Raw genomic sequence first — 26,099 nt, 5'->3', positions numbered from 1 at the left:
TGCATGTTTTAAATTAACACCCAGCCTCGGGAAGCGAAGTGTAAGGCATTTTTAATGACAAAATCGACCAAAAATTGCTAAAAATACATGGGATATTTCAAAAGAATCGGTAACCACGCTGATTCGGTTCTTCAATAGCTAAATGATATATAAGATACTCAAGCGAACACGGTGTTGCACAGACAACAGGAAATTTCACCAACACATAATGCAAAAGCGACAATCCAGCAAGTGAACGCATATACAATCCAGTCATCAGCTCACCGGAAAAGCTACTTGTTTCATTCACAGTCAAACATCAACTAGGCAAAGAAATATTGTGCAGCCTATATTTATAGATTTCTCTTCATACTACGCATAACGATGCGGTGTTTTTTATACATGACGCAAAGCCTCCTATGCCGAACAAGAAGTTGACGTCATTTTCTACAGCAGGGATTGGTGGATGAAAACATAGGTCGATTCCAACCATTTTTTCAATAATATGCTATTGAAATACTGAAACGACGTCGTCATACATGTTTAAGTTAAAAGTTTCCGAATCGATTGGTTGTTAAATTATATCAATCCATCAACAAATGACCGAGTTATTAACGTTCAAAATTATGACACAAAAAGGTTACGCGACTATTTTTGAAACTTTTAATTGACACCCGGCCCCATATAGTGAAGAGTAAGGCATTTTTAATGCCAAAAATATTCATTGTAATTGACGTCTTAAGTTCAAATAACTGAATAATTGATTGAAAGAACTGAGACATTTTTTTGCTTTCATGCATACAAGTAACTTTGCTGGGATTGTGTCTTTGCTCAATTGCACGAGTGACACCTCATTGAAACGTTTCATTGTTCGCTCAGGCTGTTTGGCATTGCTCAACTGAAACGTTTCATTACTTGTTTGTGGTGCGTGTCTTTGTTGGGTGTCGTTGCTAAGCTGCCAGCACGATAAATCAAAAATGACAGATTAGTTAAAACAACAGTCGATTAGTTGTACCAAATTTTAACCAATCAAAATTAGAAAAACAAACTAATATTTTAGTTGTTTTGCGATCGCTGGCTTTTCCGTGTGGGTAGTCTTACGGCAACAGTTCCAACAACTCCACAATAGCTTTATGTCGTATTCTGCACTTAAATATGCATATATTTAATATGTTTCAAAACAGAATACCGAAAGGGATAAATATAATTTTAATAATTCATAATAGTGGGTCGTTACCCCCGGTACGAAAAATTACCTACCTGGGCATAACATGTGTCACCGGCCCTGATTGCGTTGTAATTTGATCATCAGTTGCATATTTTATGTCGCATGTACGTGATAGTGATGGCATTGTAAGGGAGTACGTATCCACCGGGTGACGCCAATCGAGCACACACATTTTCTCAATAAATTTACTTACAAAACTAAAACAATTCGAACGAGCGGACCAGAACGTCAGGGTATCTGAGGAACTTATGAAATGGTGTATGTGGCGCTATGATGAATTATGTTATCGTATATTATCAGGTCTACAACTATGCTTCCGCCGTTTTCCGATAGGTAGCTGTACCGGCTGAGGCTGGTTAAAATACATAGATGATAATGCCATTAAAGTGAGTGTGTACAGTGCCTTACGAATTGTCATCGCCGTTTTTAAGTGACAGTTGTTCTAGTTTTCGTATTATTCACGCTCGAAAATGTCTGTTTATGTGCCCAATTCTTGCCGTTTGCGGGAAGTTTTACTTTCCTGTTACAATTCGAAAAAAATTGCAACTGAAGCGCATCGAATGCTTTCAGAAACTTACGGTGATGCTGCTCTGAGTAAAAGAACGTGTCGGGAGTGATTTCGATGTCGAAGACAAAAACTATGGTGGAAGAGAAAAAACCTTCAAAGATGAATAACAATTTACTACGACCCGGGTAGAAGTGATTTGCAAACCAATACCAAATTCTGTCATTAAAATCAAACATCTCAATGGTAGAAATTAACATTATTTAGTTTGAAATAAGAGTTAAAATATCAAAAATCATAACAAAGCCTGCATGAGAAAATAGCAACAAAATAAAAATTTCTGTCATTGTAATATTAAACCAAGAACAAAATATTTATAGAAGATGAATTTGTTCATTATTTTATATTCTAGCATTTAGAATAGAGTAATATCTTAAGTATTTCTCTTATCAAATTCTGATGCAGTTTATTAAATGGTATTTTATTTGAAGATAAAACTACTGGGTCAATTTACTTAATGAAATTGAAATAGCTCATCAATAACGAAATAAGATATTATAACTAATTTTGATGTTGAACAGATATTGTACAATGTCTTGATCCCTTGATGAAATATCACGAAAATATCAAGTATCACTCTGACAACACAGAAACATCAAGCCAGAATATGATGGTAAAATTTGTTATTATTTTGACCTTTGTTTGCTATTTACACCTACCCGGGGAGCTCTTAAAACCGGGTGAAACCATCACAGGAGATCGCTAACGAACGCAACTGATGCGCCTTAGTCGCGCGCTAAAAGAAAAGCGGCTACAGTATCAAGAGCGACATGGCAAAGTAATCCTCCAACACGACAATGCTTGGCCTCACGTCGCAAAAGTGGTCAAAAAGTACCTGGAAACGCTGAAATGGGAAGTCTTGCCCCACACGCCGTATTCCCCAAATCTCGCCCCTTCTGTTCGATGGCACACGGTCTGGTAGATCAACATTTTCAATCCTTCGAATAGTTGGAAAAATGGATTACTTCATGGATAGCGTCAAAAAAGGACTCCTTTTTTCGAGCCGGGATCCGAAAATTTCCGGAAAGATGGGAGAAAGTTGTCGCTAGCGACGGACAACACTTTGAATAATACATCTGTAAGCACTTTTTCGCAATAAATTTTGGAAAAAAACGGCGGAAGCAAAGTTGTACACCTAATATATTATGCATTTTTTATCTCTTTTATATCATATCATACGTGGCGTACCGAGGAAATTTGGCGCCCGGGGCAAAATAAGAGTTTTGCCGGCCCCATCCTTGGATTAGTGAGCAAAAAACAATTCGCAAAGATCTTGAAAAAAGTGAGCCAAAATCCGGAAATCCGCAAAGATCTTCGACGAGCAAAAAAAACGATCCCAAAGATAACTTTGCAGCCCCTTGCAAATGTTACGTCCGGAGCGAATACTCCCTTCGAACCCTCCCCCCCTCCTCCCTTTTGGCAAATGCTACTGTATTACATTGTATTATATTATGTTAATATACAACATTTTTACGGGGACCTAAGGGGAGGGAGCATCAAGGCATCATACGAATTGATGACTGGACGAGGGATTGTGTATAGCCAGTATAGTCCCTCGTAAGAAACTTGTTTTGTTTTGAAGTTTTGATACAAGTTTGATACCCTTCTCGAACAAACCATTAAAATCGGTACAACTTTCACTAAGCATTTTTTTAAACATGAACCCGACCGGTACCTAAGCAAAAATAAAAAATTTTGACCCGTATCCGAGATTAATTTTTCCGATAAAAATAAATTTTACCCGAACCCGATAAAAATAGCGAAACCCGAAACCCGAAAATTTTGACGTTTGTTGTTTCTTTCGGTTAATCGACATAACATATCTATTTCAGATATTTCTTTTTATCTTCGCGGAGGATTCTGAGTGTTCACCACTACCTGGATGCTGTTTATCACTGTTCCGGTTTATACCGAGAGTACCTTGCTCTACGAAACTATATGGATCGCCTGATTTTGAGAGTATGTTCTCGAAAAGATTATTGTGATTACTGTTTCTATTATTGCAATTTCTATTCACAGATAGTCGATGGCATCGCCACTCGTCTTAAAAACGTAGAACAGAAACCTGTTGACGAGGATGGGGAGTTCAAGAAGCCACAAATATTTGTGGATGAAATGTTTACCAATAAGATAAAAAAATTTACTGACAGGGAAATAATCGAGAACGTGTACACCATGATCGGAGCGGGTACGGACACATCCGCAACCGCCATTTCATACGCTTGTCTGTTGCTGGCCTTCTATCCGGACGTGCAGCAGAAGCTCTACGACGAGGTCATGCAGGTCTATCCGTCTAGTGAGCCCGAGTTTACGCTAGACTCGTTGAAAAAGCTTGAGTACATGGAAATGGTTCTTAAAGAGGCACTTAGATTATATCCCGTAGCCCCGCTCATTGGTCGTCAAAATGTTAATGATACTCTGGTCGGTGATTTAAAAGTTCCTGCCAACACTATGGTGATGATCCACATATATAGCTTGCATCGACGTGAGGATGTTTGGGGAGCGGATGCGGCAAAGTTTGATCCGGAACGATTCTCCGCTGCAAGATCTAAAGATAGACATCCGTTCGCGTTTCTGGCATTTAGCGGCGGTTCTAGGAATTGCTTGGGTTGACTATATTCAACCTTTGAATGAAACAACTGTCCTCAAATATTTTTTCTTCTTCCAGGCTTACGGTATGCTTACATAAGCATGAAGATCATGATGGTGACGATGGTAAAGAAATTTCGATTCCAGACAAAGTTACGGGAGGAAGAATTACGATTCAAATTCGATGCGATTTTGCGACTCGAAAGCGAGCATTTGGTGCAACTTGAAAGACGTTAGCTCTGTAGTTTTTTTTCATGAATTGTGTTGTTGAGTTAATTATGTAAACGAATCGTAATCGTAATAAAACAATTGTGGTGGAGAGCTTATGTCGTCCGCGTCCTTTATCACCTTTTCTCATGTGACGATTCGTTAGACAAGGATACATTTGTAGTTTTTTTTTACTTAATGCGCTTCTCTGACAAATTTATCAGGAGTTTGAATCAATTCGCAGTGTTTTTTTTTGCAAAATTTTGTGATTTTTTTTGCAAAATTTTGTGATTTATTTTCAGAGTACAGTTATTCAATGTGTTGTCTGTCGTTATCCACTACTTTTTGCAATTTTTCTGGTAAATCTAGAAAACTGCGAGGAAAAAGCTTTAGATTCTATGAATGAATCGATTCAAATTTTGGGGCAGTTCGTGCTCGCATCTCATTCGACACAGTCGAAAATTGTTTACGGTTGAGACGATAGAAACAAAGACAATACAGTGTGGTGAACAATAGAGTGTACGGAATGGTCAAATACGATTTGACAAAACCTGAAACTTGGCCAACAAGACCGAATTCAATTTGTATAGATTTCAAGCGCTGCAAAGTTAGACTAGCAGCAACTGAAATTGAAATCTTGCTTAAGGAAAAAATCCATCTAAAGTGATATAAGTGAAATTCAATTCAACAAGGCGTCTAACTGTGTGTACATTATATTCAAACGTGAAAGAGATGCAATTGCATTTGCTTCGGTTAAAAACGGGGTGCACAGTGTTCATCATAATAATGTTAAATATAAAATCCCTGTGTACTTAGTGGACAATACCATAGAAGTACGCGTGCATGACCTTCCCCCGCAGACGAGCGATCAGTTTGTTCGGGAAAGTATGTCGGAGTACGGTGAAGTTCTTTCCATCGAAAGGGAAGTATGGCGGAATTTTTTTCCGGGTATCCGGAATGGCGTGCGAGTGGTACGTATGCAACTACGTAAAGCAATTCCATCTAACATTATTTGTGATCAAGACGGGATACATCCGTGTAAAACGCTGATTACGTATGAAAATCAACCGGTTACATGTCAGTTTTGTGAACAACCTGCACACTACGGCAAACCTTGCACTGAAACTGCGAAAAGAACATCTTCAAACAAAAAACAAGGACAACCGCTGAACAACGGAAACTAGTGAGCGCAGTACTTATGTTGCACCATCAAACCAATCAGCAACTGCAATTAATGCACAACAAGACGCGTCTACAGCAATTAACAACGAACCCAAGACTGCGAATTACAGGGAAAACAAAGGGAAAACGGAAACCAACAACGATAGCACCGATGCGGCAATGGAGGACGAGACGAGCCACGGACAAAGTGCCCCTCAATCATCTCAAGATAAAAATGGAAGCTCCTCTCCCCCTAGAAAAAGGGTGACAACGAGATTCAGCGGCAAAAAATTACTCTATCTAATAAAAACATGGCTTATTCGACCACGTAACGGAAATTGGCCTGAATAAAAATTTTTTATAAAAAAAAATTGGGTCATTCCGTTGTTTTCGAAGAACTTCTTTGACAAGTCTTGCACCTTGGATTGTAACAAATGGAAATCAGATGAAACAATTTCTGGTGAATGGGTTATTTTAGTGTTTTCAAATAAGACTTTTGAAACATGGGGTCTTGCATTGTTATAAAGTAAACTAGCTTTGTCGTGATTATCTTAACTTATTGATGTCAACGAATTTTCGAAATTATTTCTTTGAGAATTTTAGTTACGCTGACGATGGAAGGTGACGAACTCGTTCATCCACTACTCTTCATGGTCACGCTGCATTCCCTAGAATACGAAGAAACATACGATTTTCGATCAGAATGTGTCTCACGCGAATCGAACGGCGCACAAAAATGATCCATAAACAGTCCAGTCGCTGCTGTTACATAATACATTGTCCAAAAAGTCCCGGGGCTAACCCAGAGATGATATTTGTAATGTCAAACAAACCTTCTTTTTGTGTCGTTTTCGCTTGAAACTGACCCAGAGTAGTTTTAACAAACACTTGAGCAATATAACAACCAGGTTCGAAACTGACTGACATTTCTCAAGTCTTCACTAAGCAGTAACCAAGGTTATGGTAACTGTTATTAAAAATCAATAATTTATCAACCTGTGCAGTCAGTTTCAAAATTGTTTCCAGCAATTTCGTTTTGACATTACCAGTTACTGAGGGGTAGTTAAATTTGCGATACAGTTTTGATAGACGAGTGACAGATCACGTTGGTTACCTTCTTTTGGATCAATTAAGAACAAATATTGGTATTCTGATTTAAAACGTGGCCAAATGAAGCGGTCATCCGGGAAGAATTAAACAAGTTTTGGCAATCGTGATGGATGAACGCAAAATCAAAGTGGGTGAGATTTGGTGAGCTGAGGTAGGGCAGACCCTGTCAGCTTGGAGCGAAGTCAATCTTCAGTTCAGCAACGCCATCGCACGGCATCACATTCAACATATCATGTCAATTGTATGGGTGCGCAACCCTGCTATTTTGGCGCGCACGAATTTGACATTTTTCTCCCCTACTTCTATGTATAAGATTCGATGCGGGCTCGTCTGGGGGCGACATGCTCGCAAAAAAGGATGTTGCCAATGATTTGTTCGGGAAATGTGAGAGCTGGATATCTTGTTAATATGATGTCTTTGGGTAGGGTCAACTTCAAGTGCTTCTACGCGAAAATCTGGGATTGAAAAAGGCCGAATCAAACAAAACCAACAACGCATATACGATTCAGAGAGTTGGTCGGCACTGTTTATTCGAAATAAAAATGATTTCTTGCGTTGGTTTGAAACAGTGAACGAATGATGGATCCACCGGTTTTCTCCGGAGTCATATCAGCAGTCAGACGAGGAAAATCATCTGAAAACGCAACAGGTAGCTGGAACAATCATGGCGTTAGTTTTTTGATGCTCGAGATATAATGAACATCGAGGAGGAAAGTTGGCATCACTGGGAGTACGATGTGGCGTCCTGGTGCTGCTCTCAAAAAGTACAATTTCAATGTGCTGTTTGCTACGTATAGTTAAAAATTTGCTTGAAATGAAGTGCAGGTGTCACAAGTATGTGTTTAGTTGTGAGAGTGCTATTTATTGAATAATATTGATCCACGAAACTAAAGATGCTCGAGCGTTGGATACTGTGAATTTACCGCCAGAAAATTTAACGATGCCAACCTGTTAACCGATCGCAGCGCCGTCTGCATGTCATTGTCGGTGTTGTTGGATTTCTATGGAATGTGTGAAAGTTTAGAAGTCGATCGTGTCATTCAGAATGAAGGTCTAGGGTTGATCAGAAGCGGACCCATTTGGCACATTGTCGCAAAGCTGATTTACCGGTAGCGACACCTGCCAATGAAAAATGGAACCAAGAAAAGGAGGATTCTGTCGGAAATGTTCATATCGGCAGTAGTGATTTGCAACATTTTTATCGTTTATTCAATAGTACAAATAGATATCAGCAATAAAAGTACACTCGGAATAGAAGAAAATCGACTTCAAAGTGATTACTACTACTTTTTTTTAGTGTACACTACGATTAAACATGGAAAACTGTGAAGAAATGTGTGAAATTGGGTAAGGTTAGGTTTTTTTCGGATCAACGTTTTTTTTAAACAAAACCAGTGTAATGTTAATTTCTCGAGTACTAGAATGTATAGCGATCGAGCACTATTTATTTTAGATACTTTATTAGTTATTTCCAGGCATTTGAAAAATAATATCAAACCAAGTTGTATGCTCTATTCTGAATAAACGGTAGATTTCGCACAATGAACTAAGATCAACATTACCACCTCAGAGTAAAAACTTTTTCTTCAACTTCTACTATGATTTTTCAAATGAATTTTCCCCTCTTTCATAAGAAATTGTTGAAAAGGTGGAGTAATTAGAAATTTTCCTACCTATTTGACAGCTCTTGATGAAAGTATCATCTCTAAACAAGCAGCGCCTCTACATTTCAGTTTTGCGACAATATGCCATTCGCGAGTGTTTTTATATTATTCTTTCAGTGGTCGTGTTTCATCTCGCGTTGCTGACAGCAGAGCGAGCAGGAGTAAAGGGATACTGGTGAGATCGTTCCTTGAAGATATTTTATATTTTTCTTACTTATTATATTTCTCCTGAGTATCGAAAATCAGGTTTTATTGAGATCATTGGTTAACCAAAACATATCCGGATCTCTTTTCCTCCCTACTAACAAATCTCCTATCTCATGATGCTCGTGGAGATAAAGATCTTTAACCAAGACAATGCACCGTACCACAAGTCAATGAAAACAATGGCCAAATTGAACAAATTGGGCTCCGATCGTTTTCCTCACCCACGATATTCTATCAAAAAACTCAAAAATAAACGAATCGTGTGAAACATACGATCATCACACCATATGATTTAATTCATTTTTGAAAACTTCATATTTAAAAAAACTAACGCCTGAATTTAAGTTATGAAAATATCACCATTGTAGCAGAGACACGCCTGAAGTTATACCCATCAGTGTAAGATGCTTAGGCTTAAATTTGAAATTGATCAAAATCGTTCATGGTCCGAGAACTTTCAATCATGGTGTATTATCATAACATGAACATACACTCTTTTTTCCAATTCATGACTCGTTTTGTTCATTTATAGAATCGGAATTTTGCCTGTGCAGCGAAGCATGCTCGATTCTTCTAGTCAATTTGGCTGTTCCTTCCAGAGCTGCTAAATGTCACTATCAACGAGCAACTTTGCACGACGAAGATTGGAAAGTTTATGTCACTGGACTGCTGCCAACCAGGCTCTACCAATCATCATTTATTGAGTGTCTGAGAGCCGATCTGTCATAACTTAAATTCTCTTGATATTATACTCACCAGGACGCTCATTGATGGCCGATGCGATTGATATTATCTTCATTTCTCCTGTCACTGCTTGATTACGATGTGACTAAATATTAATCAAGCAGCATAGACATTGAATTAAATTCATGTACACCAATAAACTCCGAAATCCGATGACTTTTTACAAAGAACAATTACCTTTATCAATTTATGTTTATGTTAGTACTCTCATGGATTTTTTTTACATCAACAGGGAATAGGAGAATGAGAGAAAGAACAAAATGCGTCACCTGTCTTTGACTGAGTATACTTCTACTTGGTCATTGAACTATCGAGTATCTCATTTGATAGACACTTTGACCGTACCGATTACAGTTGACGATGATTTTAGTCAGTCTGTCAAGGTCATTTGACATGACTGACAATTTGCAGCTCTGGTTCCTTCATGTGGTTTCAAATGCAGGGTAGTTTAACACTCCAAATACCAAGCCTCAAAAAAAGTTGGAACGGTAACTTTGAGCTGTCATAGCTCAGCTGTTTTTCAACGAATCTCAATAAATTTTACACCCTCGAATTTTGTGAAGTTCGTAGATTGATTCCAAAACTTTGTAGCAGACGATTGGCGAAGGAAAACCAATGAAAATTTGATTTTTCCCGTTCCAAGTTTTTTTCACGCGCCCAATATGCCCTATCTGCTTTCCAATTTTCTTTCCTTTGGCAAAAACGTCGCATAGAAAATATTGAATACTTCAACTTTACCGAGTCATAACTTTGTTGTTAGTCAACCGATCTTCAAAATTTGTTCACCATTGGAAAGGTACTACTTCCACAAATACAATGCACTGAAAAAAACTAAAAATAGGGTTGTCTACCCAAAGTTATAATGAAAACTGTAGATAGATGACCTAAAAAAAGATGAGACTTTTTACTATGATCGTAAATATCTCGAAATTTAAAGCGATGACCTATATATTTTTATACATCATTCGATTGCTAGTGATACCAGCTACAATTTTCGCTCAACTACCTTTCCTGCACAATCAAAAGAAAACATTAAACAATCGATGAATTTATAAATTTATATGAATTTTTCAATTTTTTTCACATGTTTGTATATAACTCAAAAATTAAAGCGATGACATGTACATTTTTTTGATTTAGAATATTGGAATCATTACCAGAAACAATGTATTGATGATCAAAATTATATATCCGTTCAAAGAATCTCAAGAAATTTGATACAAATACAGAGAATTTCTATTATTGGGAAAATTTTGCCAAAAAAACAACAAATCAAAACTTTGAAATTTTATGACATATATTTTTTTATTATTTTAGTTGGAAATTTATTATGAACAAAATTTACAAAAAAACTGAAACTTGGATTTCACTGAAAATCTTAAAAATTTTGGTAAATATACCTAAACTCTAAAAAGAATAATGTTTTTGTATTGGACAAAAGATCTAAACAATTTTTATGCACAACCCAAACGGAATAGTTAACTACTAAAATTAGGTTTTTTTTGTTTTAGGTTTTTCGTAAAATCTCAGAAAATCGGTAGAAGATCGGAAATTTCAAAATTTCTGATATATATTGCGTATAACGTTTCTGCAAACAAAGTGAAAATATTGGAATCCGTTTTGATTTCATCTGTTTCAAAGAGACGTAGAATTTGTTTCTATTAATAAAATAAATTTTGTGACAACACGAAAATTTTAAATTATTTCAATGGCTTTGTACAAAAAGAAATAGAACGTAGATTTATACGAATTCCATATACTAACCCATGGCCAAAGAGACCAACTAAAATTTAAAAAAAAATTGCTTGATTTTTGTTTTACTAGCAATTGAGAACAAAAAAATATATCTTAAATTTTCCGCTATCCTAAACGACATCAATTATAATCGATAGAATATTAGAATTTAAATATCACAAACTTAGAATTATTTCAGAATGTATAGAATTCGAAAATTATTTGAATTTTCTATTAGTAAACAATTTAGAAAAAGTAGAATTCTGAATTTAGCACAAAAATCATACGAAATTAAGTAAAAATTGTTTTTATCCACCTAGTTGTGTAATGATGCCTTTCTCATATCTCTCTTATTCTCATATAAAAATGTATTCTTCAAACAGTTTTGTTTGATTTTTGAAAAACATGAAAGCTAGTGCATGAACTAGTTTAACCTACAAATTGAAACAGTTCTCAAATCGGTTAGGCCATCTTTCTCAGTGAAGTGAGTTCCACTATTTCATGCACTTATGAAACTGGAATCGCTCCGAATATTGGCTTTGCAGCAGCCTTTGCGATTAGCACCTACCAACCAATTTATTCGCAGCTTACAGTTGTCTTCGTCTCGAAAAACAACCTCTTCGTTTGAATGCTTTTTACTGAATGAAACCCTGCACCTATGTTATCAGAACTAATTGGCACAAGTGGCATGTTCCCCTATTTATTTGGAGATTCGTGTCTTGCGTAGCTTCTCATCAACTTCCTGATGGGAGGGGAAGGATAAAAGGAACATGGGAGGGAATTGAGAATTGGGTGAGGTGGGAAAACAGCACAAAACATAAAGAAATAAGTCGTCCTGCATCCCGGAAAGGATGCTGAACGATCTGCAGGTGCCAAAATGCACGGTTGATAAAACCTCCAACCACCGAGGGGCGTTAGAGATTTTACAAAAGCGACACCATTCTGCATTCCCCGAAGAATGCAGAACGATTTCTTCCCAAATATGCACTTGAATTAATTTGACACTTTAGAAGACAAAAATACCTTATATAGCTAATAAATGACTGATACGAATATTTTTCAATGAAAAAATCCAATGTATGAACATAATTAAAAAAAAATTTTTTAAAAATATCTCCTCCGCCTTTTTTTATAAACATGCTCGAAAATGTTTTTTGTCAAATACAAGAAACGGATTTTTTTCGTTTTCCTCAATGTTAGATATAGCAGTTTAAAAATAAACTGTTTTTGAACTAGTTTCGCTCATAACTTCGGTTCAGAAAACGCTACCTGAACACGCCAGTCATTAAAAAATTGGTTTTAACAAACTCTAAAAGATGTTCAAAGATACCTGTACGAAAAGAGAAAAATATAATAGCTCTAAAGTATAAGGTTAAGCCACAAAGCCCCCTATATTGTGGATCCGGACCACTGTGCAATGCAATTTAACTCGGAAATTTTAAAATTTCCGATCTTTTATCTATTTTTTGAGATTCTACGGCAAACCTACAACAAAACCAGAATTTTAGTAGTTATCAAATGCGTTTGTGTTGTGCATAAAAATTGTTTAGATTGTTTGTCCAATACAAAAATATTTAAAGAGTTTTAGGTTATTTACCAAAAATTTTAAAATTTTCAGTGAAATCCAAGTTTCAGTTTTTTTATGTAAATTTTGTTTATATTAATTTTCCAACTAAAATAATAAAAAAATATATGTCATAAAATTTCAAAGTTTTGATTTGTTTTTTTTTTTGGCAAAATTTTCCCAATAATAGAAATTCTCTGTATTTGTATCAAATTTCTTGAGATTCTTTGAACGGATATATAATTTTGATCATCAATACATTGTTTCTGGTAATGATTCCAATATTCTAAATCAAAAAAATGTACATGTCATCGCTTTAATTTTCGAGTTATATACAAACATGTGAAAAAAAATGAAAAATTCATTTATATTTATAAATTCATCGATTTCTCAATGTTTTCTTCTGATTGTGTAGGAATGGTAATTGAGCGAAAATTGTAGCTGGTATCACTAGCAATCGAATGATGTATAAAAATATATAGGTCATCGCTTTGAATTTCGAGCCTTCAAATGAGGTTCATGAAAACATTCGAATTGGTTCAAGATAATAGATGAAAGACAAACCAGATAGCTGAAATATCAATCACAGAATACACATAAATTAATTGTTTCCTCCTTCAGTTTTCATTTTTAGTACTTTAATCCATTTATAATTCTATTCGTTTGAACTTGCGTACTACCAAGAGCGAAGGCAATGAAGGAGCTACACTACTTGGCACTCGAAACTGAGCAAGGAAAACGTCAAATGACTAGGTACGATTATTCAACTGACGGTGAATTCCGGGAGCTTCACTTGAAAATGGCAGCAAAAGTCAAGTGAATTAGTAGGGATATGCTGACGGTCAGCGGCCATAAATTTCATTTTCATCTAATATTATTCGATTGAAAATGAAATTTTACCGCACTGCGTGAAAGCGATGCAATTGCATTCGCTTCGGTTCGGAGGTGCACAGCGTTGAGTGTGACAACATTAAATACAAAATTCCTGTGCACATGGTGGACAATGCCATACAAGTACGAGTGCATGACCTTCCCCCGCAGACCAGCGATCAGTGCGTTCGGGAAATCATGTCGCAAAACGGTGAAGTTCTTTCCATCGAAAGAGAAGTATGGCGGAATTTTTTCCCCGGTATCCGGAATGGCGTGCGAGTGGTACGTATGCAACTACGTAAGGCAATCCCAACTTACATCATTTGTGGTCAAAGTGGGATACATCCGTGCAAAACGATGATTACCTATGAAAATCAGCTGGTTACATGTCAATATTGTGAACAACCTGCACACTACGGTAAACCTTGAACTGAAATTGCGAAAAGAATATCTTCAACCAAAGACAAGGTCAACCGTTAAACAACGAAAACTAGTGAGCGTAGTACTCCTGTTTTACCATCAAACCAACCAACAACTGCAACCAATGTACAACAAGGCGCATCTAAAGCAACTAACAACGAGCTCAAGACTGCGAACAACAAGGAAAACGAAAAGAAGACGGAAACCAACTACAAAACCACCGATGCTGCAATGGAGGACGAGACGAGCCACGAAAAAAGTGCCCCTCAACCCTCGCAGGAGGGAAACGGAAGCTCTTCTCCTACTAGAAAAAGAGTGACAACGAGATCCACTTCAAAAAATTCTTTATTTAAAAAATCGGCTAATTCGGCCACGTAAAGCTTGTACGCAAATAGGCCTGAATAAAAATATCTTTTAAATAAAAAAAAGGCCCTGGGCATGATTTAGAAAGAAGAAAACTGGGTGCCGTACGAGTTGAAACCGAGGGACATCGAGCGCCGTCTATTTGTATGTGAGCAACTGCTTCAAAGACATAATCGTAAGCGGTTTTTACATCGAATCGTGACCGGTGACGAAAGTGGGTTCGATACGGTAATCCTAAACGCAGAAAATCATGGGGAAAGCCCGGGCATGCTACTTCGTCGAAGGCAAAACCGAATATTCACGGCTCCAAGGTTATGATTTGTATTTGGTGGGATCAGCTCGGTGTGATTTACTACGAGTTCTGAAAACCGGGTGAAACCATCACTGGAGATCGCTACCGAACGCAACTGATGCGCCTTAGTCGCGTGCTAAAAGAAAAGCGGCCACAATATCAAGAGCGACATGACAAAGTCATCCTCCAACACGACAATGCTCTCCCTCACGTCGCAAAAGTGGTCAAAAGGTACCTGGAAACGCTGAAATGGGAAATCTTGCCTCACCCGCCGTATTCCCTAGATGTCGCCCCTTCTGACTTCCACCTATTCCGTTCGGTGGCACACGGCCTGGCAGATCAACATTTTCAATCCTTCGAAGAGTTGGAAAAATGGATTGCTTCATGGATAGCGTCAAAAGAGGACTCCTTTTTTTCGAGCCGGGATCCGAAAATTGCCGGAAAGAAGGGAGAAAGTTGTCGCCAGGCGACGGACAATACTTTGAATAATACATCTGTAAGCACTTTTTCGCAATAGAGCTTTTAATTTTGGAAAAAAAAACGGCGGAAGCAAAGTTGTACACCTGATACATAAAATTGTACTGGATGATCGTCCAGATTCTGCGATTTAAAAAGGGATATTAAAACTAAAAAGACAAACGCAAGCCCACTTCGAATACATGTTAGGCTGGGTTCATTGATATACACCAGAGAAAAGAATGTTTACCCGACAATGGACTGAACCCGGCATGTCTCCGAGAAATTAATCTCGGACACAGTCACCAATTTTATTTAAATGCTGAATAATGACACTTCAAGATGGAAAAGTTCAGTCTGTTAAAAACGTGAGTATCATTCTCGATCGCAAGCTCATAAACGTATATAATAGTTTGAGATTTTGAGCACTCAAATTTCTGTATTTCCGGAACCTTAAACCGGCAAACCGTTAAAGCCAAGTTTGTATGATAACCAGCTAATAAAACCTTGAATATGAAACAGTTTTAAACCAAGTAGAGAAATTTCTAACACACATCACTCTGTATTTACGGACCTACAAGTCCAGTCGATTGAATTAAATATCGTATGGAATAATAACACCAAATAGGCCAAGCGATATCTGAGAAATCAATGTGAGTTCCATTCTCAAGTAGCAAATGTAACTAATTGAAATTTCAAGATGTTCTACAATTGTTTGAGAATTGTTATTTATGTTAGATATGTTCAGAAAGATTTTGAAATATTTATAAATTGGTGCAAAACTGTAAAACGGCTGTCTCAGTTTTATAATACAAACGAATGTTGTTTACTGTCCGACGTTTCAGCCTTTGATGTAGGCGTTTTTCAAGCAAAACTGGAAAATTTATTGTGTTACATTGACAAAAACATAGAGCGTTGAACAAATAATACAATGTACAATTGGTTGTGCAACTTATCACTGTTAAATTTCACAATACTACCGAAAAGTCATTGTAGAACAACTTTAGGTATATCTAAAACAATTGTGCAACAAATCATCATGTTCCATGTTTCACTAACAGTTCGGCTGAAAAGTTCGTATCGTTCAATAGAAACACACATTTTTTTTGCCAAAATTCGTTTTTATTATTCAACATAATTGCCATCAGAGGCGATACAGCGATTATAGCGATCTTTCAACTTTTCGATACCATTTTTGTAGTACGATTTGTCCTTTGCCTCAAAATAGGCCTCAGTTTCAGCGATTACCTCTTCATTGCTTCTGAATTTTTTACCAGCGAGCATTCTCTTGAGATCTGAGAACAGGAAAAAGTCACTGGGGGCCAAATCTGGAGAATACGGTGGATGAGGGAGCAATTCGAAGCCCAATTCGTTCAATTTCAGCATGGTTTTCATCGACTTGTGACACGGTGCATTGTCTTGATGAAACAAAACTTTTTTCTTTTTCAAATGAGGCCGTTTTTTGAAATTTCGTCCTTCAAACGCTCTCATAACGCTATATAATTGACACTGTTGATGGTTTTTCCCTTTTCAAGGTAGTCGATGAAAATTATACCATGCGAATCCCAAAATACAGACGCCATAACCTTACCGGCCGATTGTTGAGTCTTTTCACGCTTTGGGTTCGGTTCATCGCGTGCAGTCCACTCAGCTGACTGTCGATTGGACTCCGGAGTGAAGTGATGGAGCCATGTTTCGTCCATTGTTATATATCGACGAAAAAATAGGTTTTATTTCGAAATAACAGCTCCAAACACTGCTCAGAATCATCAATTCGTTGTTGTTTTTGATCGATTGTGAGCTCACGCGGCACTCATTTTGCACAAAGCTTTCTCATATCCAAATATTCGTGAATAATATTTCCAACACGTTCCTTTGATATCTTTAGGGTGTCAGCTATCTCGATCAACTTCACTTTACGGTCATTGAAAATCATTTTGTGGATTTTTTTCACGTTTTCATCGGTAACAGCCTCTTTTGGACGTCCACTGCGTTCATCGTCTTCGGTGCTCATATGACCAGTACGAAATTTTGCAAACCACTTACGAATTGTTGCTTCGCCCGGTGCAGAGTCTGGATAACACACATCAAGCCATTTTTTGGTATCGGCGGCACTTTTTTTCATCAAAAAGTAGTGTTTCATCAACACACGAAATTCCTTTTCTTTCCATTTTTTTCACAATAACAAAAGTAGCTTCACTCAAAATGCAATATCTCACAAACTAATAATCAGACAGCTGTCAAATTTATACACGTATCTTTTGAAGGTTGGTAACAACTGAAAATGGTATGGATTTAATTCTAGTAGCCCCCTCTTATAGAAACAATACGAACTTTTCAGCCGATCTGTTAGCTGTTATAAAAGTTCTGCAAAAAAATTCACATCGTCATGTGAAACGGGAGTAATTATATCAATTGTGCAACTTATAAAAATTTTCCAAACGGCTGTCCTAATTATATCGGACACAACATACGTCGAATTTGCTATAAATCTCTTATGGAAGAAAAATTAGCGAAATGATTCACTCCGCAAAGCAAAAAATGATAAGCCGAACTGAGAACCTTGCTGTAAAAAATATTTTTCTGAGGAGTCCGCTTAGTTTTGGCTGCCTCATGAATTTTTAGATCAGTGTGTGCAGTTTTCTTCAGTATTAGAAAAACAATGATTTAAAACTTAAAACTTGCAAAAAAAGTGCAAAATTTATCTGTTTGAAATGAACACAAAACTTGCTGACATAAGAATATTATCATAAAAGTTGCAGAAATACAGCATTACATACACAATGAAAACAAAAATTAATCAGATAATTTGTATTCCGTTTTCATTTCGCGAAAATGAGCAATCCTGACATCACTTTTTAAAGATATTGAACGAAAAGCTAAGTTCATCATAGTTACTCTCATAGTTATATATTACCGCTTGGGAAACTTGTTTTTGTCACTCCAGCACTTGGGCTTACCCAAATAAAACCTACAGTGCGTATTACAAAAGTTGGGCGCACTAAGATGAATGACTATACTGTATTATTGTTTAATTCAACTAGAAGATTCAAACTGATAAAAAACGGTGAGCATTTCTTTTCGATATATTAACATGTAAATGTTTCCTGTTATTCAGAAAATATAAGTCATTACGTTGCGTGAATTATTTTCTATTCAACTCACTGTTACTATCGATGCCATATTGGAAAATATCCAGGAAAAATTCATTTCGAGATTTCTCAGGTTCAATAAAACATTAGTTTGATCAAAATCGTCTGAAAATTTTAAGAATGTTAAAATATACGTATTTTAAACACTATTTCGATGATTTTCATTAAAAGTTATAGGCTGTTATTTTCACGGAAATTGGTGTAAAGCAAAGCCTTGGTATTACATTCCTGTAGTGGAATTTGACCTTCTGTTTCAGCAGACTTCGCAGCCGATTCAGAGTGTACAGAACCATTGCATGGCTAGTGCTACGATTCTACTGACACTACCAATCCTTCCAAATCGGGGCTCGAACATACGACAACTGGTTTGTAAGACCAGCGCCCTATGCATTGAACCGCCAACCCGGGACAATTGGTGTACAATCATCAAAACTCGTTAATTCAAAGGCGTTCGAAAATTTGGTTGGTTATCGATTTTTTATTTACAAAAACACAAACAATCAATGCTACAATCTATAACCGCTTGGTAATTAATAGAAAAGAAAGTAAACAAAGAGAAACTGTCACTTGCTTATACGCCCTTTTGAAAAATTAATCGAGAATTGCTTTTTTCGCTGAGTTTATAACTGCCTTTGTTATCGGATCGCCGCATGAATTTTTGTATCAATTGCACAATCATTGTGAATAAATATTCGGAACAACGGAACAACCTAGAGATAAGTTGCACAACACAGAAAAATTGCGCTTTTTCAATAACACAACAGTTACTGGAATAGTGATATAAACTAACTTGATAAATTGCACAATCAGTAGAAAAATACAGGACTGCAACTCAGCATGCTACTTGGGTTTCGATGTTTTGACCGCTTTTTTCTGTGCTTCCGGAACTGCTAAAGTCAACTGGCCTCTCCCGAAATAAAATCCTGGGTTCGAGCCTAGTAACACCTCAATTTTACGACAGCAATGTAAATTTTTCAGAGAATAATGAAATTTAGCATCAGACAACATGATTTTATAGATTTCATTACAACTCGAAGGTTGCAAAAACTGCTTCATGATCAAAGATCTTACAATGCACAATCGGGTGCCATGGGCCACAGTGCTGTATCAAATATATTATATATCAATACACTGGGGTCGCGGTATTATATATATATATATATATATATATATATATATATATATATATATATATATATATATATATATATATATATATATATATATATATATATATATATATATATATATATATATATATATATTATATTGTTTTGTTTTAGAAATGGATGAAACTTGGAGATCTGGTGTTATCCCCATTTTTTTTGTGAGTCAACTCTTTGACACTTAGAAAGAATTAAAGACCATGAATTTCTTAGACCGTTCTGTCAAGGCCAACTGTGTATATGCGCCTTGCAAGTCAAGTGAACAAAAAACCTTGCAATTTGCCAATTTAGCAAATAGTACCGTTTTCGTTTTTGAACCTACACGCGGGCGACTCTGACTCCGAGTAAAACGAACACGTGGTACGAGCTCTAAACAACAACTCATATCAGTATCATTGCGGTAGAAAAAAAAGGTTACTAATACACTACAAATTCTGTTATACACATATGTCAGATTTTCCAATCAGTACACTGAATCAAACAACTCCAAATATACACTCTAACCTCCATTTAAGCAATAATTGGGGGCTCGTAAATCGAATTATGACATACTAAAAGTTTACGTAATTTTTAATTTTCAATGTAATTTTTTTTCTAGATATGTATTATTGGATATGTCTAATATACTGTATAATTATGGAACGAAAATCATCAGTTTTTGCAGGAAAAGGATGTTCAGTAGATGTCGGATAACGATATTTGAGGTGCTTCTGAATTTCAAGATGACGACTTCCGGTTTATTGATATTCTCAACTCCTTTCTTTCGCCAAAGTTTGTGTGTTTTATTTTTATACTGCTGATTATTTTCGTCATCCAGAGCAATCACATTTACGACCAATTCTTCGTTGGAAAAATGTTTCATTTTAGCGACGAATAGAAATACAGAGGGGTCTCGTATAACGCGGTACACCGGGGGCGTGAAAAGCGAATCCGCGATAAACGGGACCCAGAGCATATGGGATTTCGACTGATTGGGGCTGTGAACGGTTATCTCACTTCGGTCGACAGATAGAGCCACACAATCTTCTGCAAACTTGTTATAGATACTTAGACCAACAATTTAGTGTAGTTTGACCGACAATTAGTTGAGAACTGCTCCGCCAAGGACGCTTTGAAAAGAGCATGAAATAATTCATATGGTTACATTAGAAAAAAATAGTTTGAACATGAAATACTCGAAAATTTTAGATTCTGGAGTTTTCAAGTAACTTTTCGAGATACTCAAAGTTTATCAAAAAGTGATAATTATTTCGGAATCACTCCATCAGATGGAATTAGTGTGTTGCTATGGTAAATATTTCGATATCAAAATTATGCTCTAGCTCGAAAACTAAAAGATTGAGAGCGATTAAGTGTTCTAGAAAGATGTTCAGAATGTAGAGGTCTACATTATGATATAGATTGTCGGTGTTTTCGGAAAGAATGCTCCGGAGGTCAAAACAAATCAAATGGTGTAAACAGTAATTGAAATTTCTCGCATTAATGACTCTAGTGTGCAATTCAGGGTTCGAAATTCCTGCAACTCAAAATCATGTTGACTTATTAAGATGGTTTCCTCGAGAAGGTGTTTTTACCTACTGAATAATTGATCTACAAGGTGATCTTTTGTAACTGAATATCATACTTGTTTATGAGAGTGATCTTATCGATCAGTTTTTGAATAAGTTGGTGAAGGAGAGACAGATTTTAAACTGTTTTTTCGAGAAGGCGTTAGTAAGGTACTAGACTATTAAGATGAATAAGCTATCGACATCTGAAATCTGAGGAACTTGATAGAGAGAAAACTCGAAATTCATGCTTAATGTTTTGATTATTTATACAATTATATATAACGTTAAGTACATATAATATGACATATATTGCTCATTTCGTTTCATTTTATTCATTACTTGAATTTTACCTTTTTTATTGAACAGGGAAAAGCCCAATGGAGCGAAAATTTCATAGTCACACTCCTCATCAGGCAATAAATCTCTAAATTCAGTTTTTGTAACAAGTCCGGATAACCAATTCGAGATTGTAACAAAAGCTGCAACGTAAACGAACTAAGACACATTTCGGTAAACTGATAAAAAGTAAAAATCGATAAATTTATAACACTCGAATTTCGTTTGAAAACATGTCGGGAAACGATTTGGTCGAATACGACTGTTGAGCGTTTGCAAAAGAAAGAAATTTACGAATTATTTTGATGCATCCAAAACCATTCTATTGAGACCGTATCAAAAATACATACCGTAGAAAAAATCGAACTGTTTCTGCGGTATTACCCAGATCTTTGAAAGGATGAATCAATTTAAAATCATTGGCTAATGTTAGTTTTAGGAATTGTTGTGAATTTATATAATGATATCAAAATTAGTCGAAAATGAAGATATTATTCAAATTAATTGTCGTACAGTAAGTTATATCAGTTAGTTAGGTTAGTTTTGTTAACTCTGATCGTTCTTCCATTAAATCAATAAGGTCTTTAGTTGTGTATTAGATTGTCTGTTGCATTTGTTCTCGTCATTCGATGTTGTTATCCAAGGAACAAAAGTTCTCCAATTCGTTGAGTAGCAAAATTTTTGAGTTGATTTCTTCAGAGCTTGGCTGTGGAACAATAATATCGTCTATATCATCTGTGTCTGGATCAACATCAGCGACAATTTCTTCTGCTGTAATTAATTTATCAGCGATGATGTCATCAATTTCCTCAAGAGAAAGATGTTCAGCACCCATCTTTTCATCGAAATCCTTAATTTCAGAAATTATTCTTTTGTTCTCAATATCATCGATTTGTGTGCCAGGCTCCAAAAACACATATGGGAGTAGTTTTTTCAGCAATTTTTGAACGTTGATGACTTAATTTGAACTAAAGCTGATTGAATGCAATCAAAGTAATTCTTGAGATCAAATTTTTTCCACGAATCGATTAATGACAGATTATCTTTTTCAGAAATCTGTATAATTTGCCTGTAGCTTTCTTTAACAGAAATTTCGAATTATTCCCTGATCCAAAGGCTGTAGAATAGACGTCGTGTTGGGAGGCAAGAATAAAAATTTTACATTTGGATTATTAACATCAGGTGGATGAGAAGGGGAATTATCCAAAAACAATAGAGCCTTGAATCCGATGTTACGATTTAAGCAAAATTGTTCTAACTCGGGAATGAAACAGTTTTGCACCCAATCTTGGAAAATATCTCGAGTCATAAAGCCTTTTTTATTGCTCCGTGTACAGGAAGATTCGAATGCTACAAATTTCTTAAAGCACGTGGATTAACTACATTTTTAACACTCCAAATACCAAGCCTGAAAAAAAGTTGTAACGGTAACTTCGAGCTGTCATATCTCAGCTGTTTTTCAACGAATCTCAATGAATTTTACACCCTCGAATTTTGTGAAGTTCGTAAATTGATTCAAACACTTTGTAGCAGTCAATTTGTTAAGGGAAAACTAGTGCAAATTTGATTTTTACCGTTCCAGGTTTTTTTTCACGCGCTCAAAATGCCCTATCTGCTTAATTTCTACTGGATGGACAGAAAGTTAGCTACGACGTATTTATAGGAATCAATTATATATTCACGTCACAAACACAACCAAATGAAACGAAAGAAAGAATCTATGATCGTTCTCTCTGTTACACTCTAGTTCTTTTTATATTCTAGCTTTCAACGCAACTCAACTAGTATATAGTAGTATGTATGCGAAAAAGTAATTCTGCAGAAACACACTAACACATATACGATAGCGTCGTATAGGATGTATGCATAGTAGATTTGTTAGAGAATCGCGTGACACAAAATCATTTTATAACGGAGAAAAACACGTAAGTTCGCATCATTTTGCGAATCCTCTGAAATAACAGCTATTTTAGCAAACCGAAAAATTCAGAAAACTATGTATAAACCACATATTCCGAAACTTGAGAAATCGCCTAAAAGTAATCATATTTCTTATCAAGTTTGTACGCGACCAGGCAGCTATTAATTCCTACACAAACATTGTAGAAGAAATCTCTACCGTCAACTAGTATAAATCACGAAACAAACAAATATAATTTTCCCAAAAGTACAGCTTTCTAAGTCATCATGATCGCAATAGCGGTACCTTTTTTCAAATACTGAACAACTGTTCACATTATCAAATATTTTTTGATATTCCAAGCAATGTTGAGGAAGATACACTGCTCCTAAATTATCACACACAATCTTTTTTTCAATCTCTAACCAGTTTGTCAACCCTCGAAAAAACGATCTTAATAAAACAAAATAAATCAAGGTTACAGGAATTTCCAACCCAGAATTGCACACCAGCGTCACTAAGTGAGAAATTTTTTTACAACTGTTCACACTATTTAATCTGTTTTTACCTCCCCCACATTCTTTCCGAAAACACCGCGATATCATATCACATATCACATACTAAATACAAATATAAAATTTTATATCGTAAGATTGTGATTACACTAGCGCCATTCCTAACATCTTTCCAACAAACAAAACCGCTCTATATCTTCTAGTTTTTTTTATAAGCACAAGCTACATCTGATGGAGTAAGTCCGAGTTAATACTTTTGCTGTTTGACATACTCCCAAATTCCCTCATTCTTCAAAATACTATAATTTGCGAGTTACTTGAAGCTCAAATCGTTTTGTCTGTGTTAAGCGAATGATTTATGTCATGCATTTTTCAAAGCGCCCCTGACGGAGCAGTTCTCAACTAATTGTCTGTCAAACTACACTAAATTGTTGGTCAAAGTATCTACAGCAAGTTTGCCGAAGACTGTGTGGCTCTATCTATCGACCGAAGCGAGATAACAGTTTACAGCCCCAATCAGTCGAAATCCCATATGCTCTGGGTCTCGTTTATCGCGGTTATCCGGCAATAACGAATCCGGCAACAACGAATACCGGCAAAACCGAATCCGCGTTGTACGAGACCCCTCTGTACATCAAACGCAATGATTGTGATGTGTGTGTGTGTGTGTTACTAATACATACATCAGCGGCACGGAAGGAGCACGGCAGAGTGAGAATAATCAACAAATAGAAACCGGCACGTTGAGGATACGTTTCTGACACGGCACGGCCTAGTGTGAATTGCGTTTTAACTGTACAAACAGGGTGTCTAAGACAAAGTTGCAGGTAACCGAAATGAAAATTTCGTGAGAGAAATTAATCATATTCTAAATCTTATGAACATTTTCTAAAATTCTTGAAAACCTAAAAGACAAATTTCAGTTCTTAAAAAAAAAGAAACAATTTTACACTTCAGAAACGGAGAAAATTTCAAAAGCTACTTTGGGTGTTTGAGAGTGTCTACAATTATAATTCTTAAGATTGTCCTCACTTTAAGTTATATCAACCGCACAAGTGTCATCGATCTCGAGCACTCAGGTTTTTATGTATTCTTTGTTGTTTAAAGTTTCTATGTATTCTTTGTTGTTTAAAGTACAGTGCCAAATATTAATTATTATTTATCACATAACTCGATCAGCTGGAATGTAGTAAATTTAGTTGAAATTGTAGTCGTCACCATTAATTCCTGAAAGTTATTACCAACGTATGCTTCAGGTACACATTTCCTCACTTTTACTATGCAAACGCCTAGTAGACTCTTAAAAAATTATTACAAACTCCGGGTGTTAGAAAAGGAAAATAAAACGCTTACGCAAATGTATCGTCACATAAACCACGCACCTCGTTACCTCAACTGAGATGATAAATCTCTAAAAAAACTGAAGTAAGAACATTGCCATACTTCTACGCCATACCTGTTATTTCGGTGTTAATGAAGGCATTAACGAACATAATAAAAAGGTCATCACATGAAAAATTATCTTTGTTGACGAGTTAACGAATGGAATCGTTCAGCGGCAATATTCTAGTTCTTGCATTCAGTTGTTTTTCAAAGTGATAGCGGATAACAGGTTGTAGTTATTAGCTTAGGAAGATGTGGCTAATTCTGCTGAGTTTTTTGGTTGTGTTGTGTGTGGTTCAATATATAAGTTTTCGGAAAAAATATGCATTTGCAAAAGACATTCCGAGTGCGGAAACGAACTATCCACTGGTCGGTTGTGGACATCTGTTTATTGGTAAAAGTACTGTCAAGCGATTTTGGAACATGTTCAAACTATGTAACCGGAGCAATAAATTGTTTAAATTCTGGTTGGGTCCAAAAATGTTCCTTGGAACAACACACCCGGATATTGCACAGCAAATTCTTACCGAAACGGTCTGGTTGGATAAACCATTTCTCTATAATTTTTTCGAAGTAAATTACGGATTGTTTGGAGCAAAATGTGAATATATTATACATCAATTATATAACGAACGATCATTGATCAAGTTCTACTGATTCGCACAGATCATATTTGGAAGGGCCAACGAAAGGCACTGAATTCCACGTTCAATATGAAAATACTTCAAAGTTTCATACCAATATTTACTGACTGTTCCAAGAAATTAGTGGAAAGGCTGGATACATTTCCGGAAGGAGCTACTGTTAACATATTGGAGCATGTGGAAAGATTTGCTATGGAGATGGTTTTTGGAACAACACTTGGATTCGATATCAGCGTACTTGAAGAGGCAGAGTCACTTGTTTCCAAAATTGAACGGTAAATGATTTGATTGTCGGTAATC

At 36.2% G+C, this 26,099-nt stretch overlaps 1 protein-coding gene across 1 annotated transcript in view; it reads left to right on the top strand.

The window, feature by feature from the left end:
- Nucleotides 1–26,099, top strand: part of LOC131428638 (uncharacterized) — a 74,229-nt gene that overhangs the window by 27,038 nt on the left and 21,092 nt on the right. Inside the window, exons 3-8 of the mRNA XM_058592684.1 lie at nucleotides 3,605–3,731; nucleotides 3,792–4,380; nucleotides 4,441–4,593; nucleotides 23,122–23,167; nucleotides 25,404–25,756; nucleotides 25,822–26,074. Coding sequence (XP_058448667.1) covers nucleotides 3,605–3,731; nucleotides 3,792–4,380; nucleotides 4,441–4,593; nucleotides 23,122–23,167; nucleotides 25,404–25,756; nucleotides 25,822–26,074 — 1,521 coding nt within the window. The remainder of the gene's footprint in view (nucleotides 1–3,604; nucleotides 3,732–3,791; nucleotides 4,381–4,440; nucleotides 4,594–23,121; nucleotides 23,168–25,403; nucleotides 25,757–25,821; nucleotides 26,075–26,099) is intronic.

The sequence above is a fragment of the Malaya genurostris genome, chromosome 2, assembly GCF_030247185.1.
Source record: "Malaya genurostris strain Urasoe2022 chromosome 2, Malgen_1.1, whole genome shotgun sequence".
NCBI lineage: Eukaryota > Metazoa > Arthropoda > Insecta > Diptera > Culicidae > Malaya > Malaya genurostris.
Note: the sequence above shows the minus strand (reverse complement) of the source record. Positions and strands in the feature narration are given on the sequence as shown.